Source organism: Megalops cyprinoides, chromosome 7, assembly GCF_013368585.1.
Source record: "Megalops cyprinoides isolate fMegCyp1 chromosome 7, fMegCyp1.pri, whole genome shotgun sequence".
Classification (NCBI taxonomy): Eukaryota; Metazoa; Chordata; class Actinopteri; order Elopiformes; family Megalopidae; genus Megalops; species Megalops cyprinoides.
In genome coordinates, this window is record NC_050589.1 from 3,981,476 (window position 1) to 3,990,863 (window position 9,388).

The window sequence follows — 9,388 nt, forward strand, 5'->3', positions numbered from 1 at the left end:
ATGAATGTGCTTTGGATGTCTGATTTCAGTGTAGTGTTTCAGAGTAAACGTTTTGGGTTTGGAGGGGATCCAGTAAGTGAACAACACCATGATTGTCATAAATCTGCTATTTTCATGTCTTTTTCGTCTTCTTCGGGTGGTTGTGTGTTCTTGTCTCAGATGCCCAGCTAAACAAACATGTTTAATAACCCATATAAATTTCTTTCAATTTGTCATTGAAGATGCACTTTGACAACTTTAAGTCTGCTCACTTTCAGGTTTAGATCAGGACTTTGTTCGCTTTCTAATCTTGGCATGTTTTTTTTCCAGACGTTTCTCATGGTAAGGTGGGCAAATGTGTGACTTTATTGATATTTTATAAACCACTGCATGGCTGTCTCTTCCTGTTTTTTCATTGTGAATCAAATCTAAGACTACACAGTTTTCCACAAATTTTATCCATTTGAAATGTGCCGTGATGCACTGCAGACTTTCACAGATACCATTACAGGGCAATAAACATCTTGGTCTCTTGCACGAGCCTTTTGGAAAAGTGGAGTCATTCATAAATAATGCCACCATGCTCCACTCTCACTTGGCTGTTTGGCCAATCTGCTGTCATCCAGGTAAGCATGATGCCAACAGTACCCATATTAACTATTGTCTGTAGTCTGACATCTGACCTGTCTAATATTTATTGTAAAAGGTGATATTTAGCTTTTTAAAACAATGCCTCAACCAGAAGGTAAATGACCAAGCTGAATCCTTGTTTCAAAATTACCTGCAATAAGCCACACACTGGCTGACTATATTAAAAAAAATCACATAACCGGCTAATTGTTTGAAATTATTTAATCATTTTCAACTGACAATCTCAGTTCAAAATGTTTTCCTCTTTAGCTCCATAACTTTAAGATTGAGATAAGGATTCCTTTACATCACAGTACGAATGGATTTCGACATGGCTGTCAGTTATCAAAGAGATAACACAGCCAACCACTTCCAACAAAACGAGCACTGCATTTTCCTTGTAAATTGCACCTGACGTGAAGGATGTACTTTAAACATTGTATGTTAAAGAACTGGTTTAATTTTAAACACTTGAAATTTAACAATACAGTTTAACCTCTTATGATGCTAGTTCGAGACAACCTATTTGGCATTCAGTATCATCCAAGCCCTTGTCTTCAATGCCAGCTGAATGCCTGCCTCAGATGAGTTCCTAACCAAATCCATTCTCATTACTTTCAGGTCATGTTTCCATACAATACAACCCATCCCTGCTAAACGTAAATGACATCATTACGATGAATTAATTTGGCATGTAAGCCAGCTGCAGCATCTCACTATTGTATAAATTGCTGACTTCCTCTTCATATTTTTTTTACCTTTTTTTTTTTTTTTTAAAATTGCAAACCTTTTACATATACAAAAACAACAGTTGGCATGTGTATCTAGTAATGATGGAAAAAACATTTCAAGCAATTCAGCGCAATGAAGCAAAAAATCCAACCCCTGGAACACCATAATTATAAATATGCAATTATATATAATTCAAACTTGATTTTATACTTGAGTTCCTAGTGATATACTTGACCAAACTAGAACTGGAGCTTGCCACCATTTCAGTTCTGCACAAAATCCTCTTCCACCCTACATAACCTATATCAGATTCAGGATAGAATATCTGCACCTCTGCACAAATCATTTATAGTTTACTTCTTTTAAAATCCACAGGAAAAAAAAACCTCCACAACAGCAGTGCTGTACTTAAATGAGCTAGCAACTGGCAATATATTAAATAATTCTGTAATTACCTTTTGAAATTACATACAAAGATTGCTATTTTCAGGACAGGCAAAAAAAAAAAAAACCCGGAGACAGCATGCAGACTTCTCATGCAACAACCATGCACATTAACATCCAGAAAGTCTCTGCATGGGAAAAATAACCTTCAAAGGAAGTGAAACAAAATATCTGAAAAAAATCAAAGGGGCACTTCATAATCGTGACATCGCTATCATCTAGACTTTGGTAGCACACCATCACAGTGCATAGTTCTTCTTAAAAGCGTGGGAATTGCACAAAAAAGCTAAATTTTTTAAGCAGTAGTTGGTTCTCAATCTCTGTCCATCCCTCCAGTTACCCTGGCTCAAGTTAATGGCAGCCGCAGTGTTTTAAATTGAATTTGAGCATGAACCATGAATTACGTTTGAGTGGAATGATTTGCCGAGTTGAATAAATGTGGTTTAGATGACTATGTGATTTCACATCAAAACAAGCACTTCCTCAACACTGACCTTTTCCAGTGCTGGCTTGTTCTGTGTTTTGTAATAAACGCTCAGTTGTCCAATAACAGATTGCACAATGCTTTGTTTTACATTCTGTTCACAATCTGAGCTCAGAACCTAACCAGAAATAGAGAGCAAAACAAGTGTTTCCACTGGGCTGCACAAAATGGAAGTCTTTCTGTAGCTGGTGTCAGTATGGTCTTACTGCACAGCTATTGGCCAGTGACTGTTGTCACCATTGTGTCTCTTTCCACTCAAACCACAGCCACAGCAACTATATCTCTCTTCAAATAGACTCTCTCTCAGAGCACTCACAGTGGAGAGGACCACACTTAGCTCCACGTCAACCAGGATGATGGGTGGCCCTCAGATCTGCAGAGCCAATCTGAAAAGCGGCAGCAGGAAAAAACAAAAAAACAAAAAACAGCCAACCCTAAAACCTTGTGCTTTGTACGCGAGTATCCTACTGCAATGTACCGAAAGTTGCACAACATGGAATGACCCCGTGGTTAGCATGATGCTGAGATCCGAACTAAACTGCCTCAAATACAAATCGCAGGAAATGTACTAATGGACCATGGCTGTGGCCTTAGTCATGAACTGGCCACTGGTCTGTGCCCTCAGGGGAAAACTTGAGTGACAAACTTAGACCCCTCCTTGCTGATCATTACAGGAAGATAACAAGAGTATAGGGGATCGAAGCAGGCAGCACAGAAAAAGACACACTGCACATATCACTGTTTCCCTGATGTCACACCACACTATCCATGCAGTTTAAAGTTTAGCCAATTCTGCATATGACACACAACTCGGTTTTTGTACCTGTCCAAACATTAACTAGATGAAACTTTGCTTATGTCGCATCATAATCAATCTTTCTTTACCAATGACATGCTGTCCCCTTCAAGGCAAGTTGAGCCAAATGAATCCTTCAAAGAAATTATTCAATCGCTGACTCTTAGCACAATGTAATGCATCAGAAAAGTTCTAAACTACTTTAAACCGAGCACTTCACCTTGCAGAGTTCAGTTTGGCCTGCCAGTGTTGATCCGAGTTTTAAAAATGGACATAATCGGGACGTTGGTTCTTGTAAGCTGTCCACAATACTCCTGTGTATTTAAGTGCAAAACACTCTGACACCGAATCATCTCCCTCTGTGAGCCCAATTTAAGATCAGCTACAGGCCCCTGCTCATCTCTTCAATGCACTGCTAACGAAGTCTCATCCAGAACAATTATGGGGTCCCACAACACAGAAAATTTCAGAAAAGAGCTGCAGGCTTGCAAGCAGGTGTGTGTACTTCTGGCAGTAGCAGGAGACAATATCGTGACTAGAAAGCAAATGCATCTTAAGTGCTTAAAAACTGGTGACAATCAAGAACAACAAAACCGTTGGCGCTTAACTATGCTGAAGAGGACTGCAACCTTTTATGAATACATCTGAATATCGGCAGCCTCTATGCCAGGCTGTGCGTAAAATGACTGAACATCGGCAAAATGTTTTTACTTATTGTCCTCCTTTGTAAAAATCTGGAAATTAGATGGTCTCCAGCTCCACTCCCCACAAGGCATTGCAATTTGAATATATTACGTACACTGCAGTGTGTTTTAGAACTTTTCTAACTAGTGTAACACTAGCCTGCTAATCTCAGTCAGCTACAGTCACGGGGACAGGGCCCAGGAGATCAGCACATGATTTGAAGGAAATCGTGACGCCCTCATATCTCCTCACTTGGGAGTTTACAGCACTGCGGATTGCAGCATCAGTGGATGCTCCGACCATTCAAGCCACACGGATCAATTTCTGATTCTCTTTCATAGCTGAGCACATGGGAAGTGCGGAGCTCTACTTCGGAGCCATTCACCAGTCTGTACTTCAGCTTCTAAACAGGGACCGGTGAGCCGAGCCAATCGGACCGCCACACAGAGCAATCTGTCCGCGATAAACAACGGCTCCAATCATTCCCGACAGGTGTGGAGGCAATGGCGAGAAATGACGCTCACACACACACGCACACACGTTCGCACATGTCCGCCCACAACACTACAAACATTTCCCCAAAGCAAAAAGAACCTGCCCACAGAAATAAAAGGAGCTCTAGAATAAAGCATTTTGTACAGTGGGTGTAACTGACTGAACAAGCTGTGTGGCACTTGCATGGTGACGGGGGGGGGGAGGGGGGGGTTGCAATGTTGCTTGTGGACTTCCGGCTCATGCTGTGGAGTATCACAAAGCCACGGGGCGGGGGGGGCACTCCCTAGCACTGGCTGCATGGGGTGTGGGGGGGAGAGGGGGGTGGAGAGGAGGGGGAAGCGACACCCCACCAACGATACAACACATGGACGCGTTAGCTCACATTGTCGAGTAATAAAGTCAGTCGACGGACGCAGCGTGGGGAGGGTGGGGGGTGGCTGGGGTGTGCGGGGCCAAGCGAGATGCAAGGCGTGTGCGTTAGAAGCCGATTCTGCCTCTGGTCATGGAGTAGCCAAGCTTGGCCTCGTTGTTGATGAAGGACATGATGCCCAGGTAGGTCTCGATCAGGAGAGGCCGCTCGAGCAGCAGCACGCCGTTGGCCCGCCCGGGCAGCGGGGACTCCTTGTGTGCCTTCTTCACCGCCTGGATCAGCTGCGTCTTGAAATTCTCCAGCTGATGAGCATACAACAACACGAATATGTAAGGTTGGCTATGAGAGATGATTATGTTGTTGGGGATTTTGGCAAACAGTGATTAAACACAAGTCAGGCTGCAAGGATTCATCATATTTAAGAAACACCCGACATGCTGCCAGGGTCTGACTTGCCTGGCAGAGGGAGGCCACCTTCTCATCAGCGTGAGCCATTGGATGTTCCGTGAAGGTGGCGTAGGGCATGTCCGTGCTCCAGGGGTTCCAGCGGTTTATGAAGGAGGCGCGGGGGCATTTGTCCCACTGCACCCGGATCCCGTAACCCTCCCTTCTGCAGAAACACACCACACAGAAAGAAGGGATCACCTCTGGGTCCCCTACTGACTGCAACACAGAGAGAACCTGTGCAGAACCCAGGCAGCAGTGTTGCATGACGGTAAAGAGCAGGGCTTGTAAACGGAAGGTTGCTGGTTCAACTGGGGCACTGCTGCTGTACCCTTGGGCAAGGTACTTAACCCAGAATAACCTTGATTAATATCTACTGGTACAAATGGATAGCATGTAAAATTGTAACCTATGTAAGCCACTCTGGATATGAGTATTTGCTAAACGACAGTAATGTCATGTAATGTAACAACCATTGCCCCATTTCCTGTGTTTCGTGTTTTAGTGCTGCCATGATACAGTTAGTTCTAGAGGTAGGTTACTTTATACACGGCTCAACTGAGCATGAAAGAGCTTTGGGATTTTACACAACAATGTCCTCGGATCTGCACTTCCTTAATTTGCGACATGTGCATAAACAATGGTAATTACACTCTGTCTGCACAAATTAAGATTAGCCACAGCTTCTCACAGCTTAAAAGAATAATAAACCAACGCACAATACAGGAATCGCTTGCCATTCGGGGATTAGCGATTTGCGGGTTTTGAATTAGCATGCCAGGTAGCACTCCCAGTTCCCAACATCGGTCCGTACCCAGCCTGCAGAGTGCAAAGCCAGCCCCCACGTTCTCACATTCACCTTACATATCGCAGCCGTCTATTCCCTTACTTCACAGATGTCATATTAACCACATTTGTGGCATCACTACGTAGTTCATCACGCTGAAAATGTCACTGGAGTGTCTGTAACAAATTCTCCTTTGTACTCTGCAGTATTGTCAACTTTCCCCATTCACTGGGATCTCTAGAACCTATAACCTCTAATGGCCAGGGTCTTCTGAGCAAGTGAAGTCCTAGAAGTTTCCACTGAAATAAAACCAGATTTTCTAAGAGTGGGGGCCTGGTGGTGTGCTGCAGGGGTGGACCTGTAGGTACGGCTTGTGCTGCTCACTTGTTGAGAGATTTGGGAGGGAACTCAAACTCTCCGATGGAGATGGTGTCCACTGCGTTGAGGGAGATTCGAATAACCTGCTGGCACTGCAGATTGATGAAGTCATACTTGCACACCAGCAGGGACCTGTTGGGGAAAAGCATCAGGGCTGACAGCAATGTAACTGGGCAGCAGTGTAGCATATAGTGGTTAAGGAGCAGGACTCGTAACTGAAAGGTTGCTGGTTCAATTCCACATGGGGACACTGCTGCTGTACCCTTGAACAAGGTACTAAACCTACAACCCCTTCAGTAAATATCCTGTAACTGTAAAAACAGCTGTAACAGACAAACTGACGTAACTCACTCTGGATAAGAGCATCTGCTAAATGCCAATAATGTAATATAATGTAACTACTCATCTCTGTACCAGAAGAGTAAAGATGAAATCATGGTGAAATAATCCTTGATCATAACCCTCTCTCTGCAGTCCAAACTCATCTGCAGAACAGGTGTTCTCCACCTCACCTGTCAGTGATGAGCACCAGCCGCTCTTTCTCATTGTTCCAGTGATCAATTCTGTGAAAGACAAGGAGGAACCGCATTACCACGTTTACCATTCTCAATGCCTTTATGCTGCATTTTTTTTTCCTGAGAAAATGGAAATCAGCTTGAATATCACTTTTGCGGGCATGAGCACCTGTGAAGGGCACCGTTGGCGGATTTTATTGACACACTGCTAGACTCTACTCTGCAGCTTTATCGTTACCACTTCCCATTCCCCCTAAAGCTCCAATCAGACTAGTTCTCTGATTATGGCACCCCCTACTGTTGGGTCGAGGTACAACTCTCAAAAATCTTAAATGCTGGAGTTCACTTGATTGGGAGACATTATTTGACTCAAGCATTTGTTTGCAGTTTCTCAGAGGTCACATTACTGACAAACCATGGGATAACTATATGGTAGCAAGAGCTGGCACATGCCAACCTGCTGTATTTTGCCAGCTGAAGTTCACTTAGCCATCAACACAGGCTTGGCGATGGAGCTGTTGTTGGTGTGAATTTAGCGTCAAGTAAATGCAAGTTAAATGTTTCACTCACTCGGCCAAAAGCCACACGCTGAGCACCTCTCCATCCTCCGACGGCAGGGCCACTGTTCTGATGTCATTCACGGCCTGTTCGATCGTTCCTGGCTGAGAGAGCATGTTAGTCATCACCATCAGCATCAACAACACCTATCCCCACTCAGCCTATCTCCTATGAGAACCGGTGTATGTAATACTATAGTTCATACGTAATCAACAGCTATACAGGGGGGTATAATCGGAGATGTAGATCCAGTTGCAGCTCAGCTGCGAAAATCCTGCCGTTCCGTTTAGTGGCTGGGATTTCCGAAAATGAGCCAGTTGTGGAAAACGCTATTTTTACTCTTTACATATCAAACCTGCCACTGTTTCACGTCTGCATTAACGGATTTGCACTGCACCAGACACCAAAGCATTGTAGCCAAATAGCAACACTTTCTCTAACAAGTCTCTAGGTAGAAATGTCAAAATCCACTAGGTAGCAATGCCAGCTAAAATTAAGCTCCATGAAAAACAGAATTTTACAATCGGGATGAAAAAAAATCAAAATGAGCGAAATATAAAAAAAATCTCATATGGCTCTCTAATCATTCTTCCTATTCTGACTCTAATTTCTAGATCTACAAAGATTTTCTACTAATCTAAAGATTAGGTTGCATCCTAGCTTGCTAGCTACCTTGCTATTAGTTTCAACGTCATAGTAAATTAACTAGCTAGCAACCTAGCTGGCTAATGTTGCAGCAGCTGTCGTTTAAGTAACTAACAAAATGACATTCATCTCTAACTTATGTTGTCTAAAAAACATTTCTAACGATGGAGCTATACCTTGATAGTTAGGTGCCTAGCTAGATATAGTTTACAACAGTAGATTGCCAATGTTGCTAGTTAGCTAGCTCGCTATCCACAGCGAGATATCTGGCTACCTTGCTAATAATAAAGCTAACAAGCTAATACATCAACTAATAACATTGATAATAATAATAATAAAAAAAAACAATAATCATAAATACTCACTCTAAAGACGAAATAATCTTTCACTTTCGCCTGCATTGTTGGATTATGAACATGAAAAGGCGTCAGCGTTTGCAGCGGGGAACAGCATGCCACAGATGCACTGTACCCCTGTCTTCCTCCGGCCCCCGGCGGCGTGAAGGCCACCTCCACCCCGTCCTCACTCTCCGCCGTGTGCAGCACAGCCGCTCCGGGGCTCTCGGGCTCGACTGTGTCGTTCAGTTGTAACATCATTCTACAGATACAACTTGTCCGGCCTCCAGAACCAAAGTGTGGACGAAACCAAATGCCTACGCACACAGCACAATGCAATCTAGGGTTCTGTTTACTAAAAGCAAGCGGACCTCAACCTCGACCACCACGAAGCTGCAACACCCAACCAGGAACTCCTACTCGCAATGAAGGAACCCTTACGTCCGCCTTGGTCTTCAGATCATCATTAAAGCGGCCGCATCATCCGCTGCCTGCGCGATGCTGCGCTTCGTCATGTCCATTTGATTGAGGTAATCAGGACTACATCTCGTGGCATACACTTCTCAATCTTCCTGATCAAGATATGTATGTATCTAACTACCAAAGTCATCAAAAGGTGTTTCAAAATTGAAAAATATTGGGACACCTCGAATCAGAAGCTGTGTAAGATACGTAAACAAGGGCACCCTATATTGCTACATTCGAATTCCGTAATGTGTTGTTGGCTAGTAGTTGGAGCTTCCGTATTTATGTAAAAAGTGCAAACTCCCATCAAAGTTATGTCACACATAAACAACAAATGCAGCAAAGGCAAAAAAGGACTCAATTTAAAAAGCACACAGGTTTTTTTTATTGCATATCAATTTCATGTATAAATTCTTCATAGCATTGGAAAGATTACATTTGGTATACATTCCTATTCTACAGAATTAACATCAGAATCAGAGATCTTTTTTTTTTCAATGGAATTTCTCTAAAGTACATCTCCAATAATCACAAGCATCAAAAAGAACCGCAATTTCAGTTTTTTCAATATTATTCTACAATCTTCTCAATTTTTTCATAATTTCTCTCCCACAAGCATATTGTATTTATTTAATAGACATCTGCCC

The 9,388-nt window shown here is 43.1% G+C and overlaps 1 protein-coding gene across 1 annotated transcript; it reads right to left on the minus strand.

The window, feature by feature from the left end:
• Positions 1–1,366: 1,366 nt before the first annotated feature.
• On the minus strand, positions 1,367–8,904 carry tprg1l (tumor protein p63 regulated 1-like). The gene is made up of 6 exons (XM_036534206.1): positions 8,307–8,904; positions 7,309–7,400; positions 6,736–6,786; positions 6,230–6,355; positions 5,071–5,224; positions 1,367–4,916 (listed from the first exon to the last, which is right to left on the minus strand). The coding sequence occupies exons 1-6, from the start codon at positions 8,535–8,537 to the stop codon at positions 4,722–4,724; spliced, it is 849 nt and encodes a 282-aa protein (XP_036390099.1). The 5' UTR covers positions 8,538–8,904; the 3' UTR covers positions 1,367–4,721.
• Positions 8,905–9,388: the final 484 nt, after the last annotated feature.

What these genes read in the sequence shown, in the direction of transcription:
- tprg1l (XM_036534206.1), bottom strand. Translation starts at nt 8,537, where the DNA reads ATGATGTTACAACTGAACGACACAGTCGAGCCCGAGAGCCCCGGAGCG. An exon ending in CCTCCCAAATCTCTCAACAA is followed by an intron (nt 5,225 to 6,229) that starts GTGAGCAGCACA and finishes GTGTTTCTGCAG; the next exon opens with AAGGGAGGGTTACGGGATCC. An exon ending in AGGTGGCCTCCCTCTGCCAG is followed by an intron (nt 4,917 to 5,070) that starts GCAAGTCAGACC and finishes TATGCTCATCAG; the next exon opens with CTGGAGAATTTCAAGACGCA.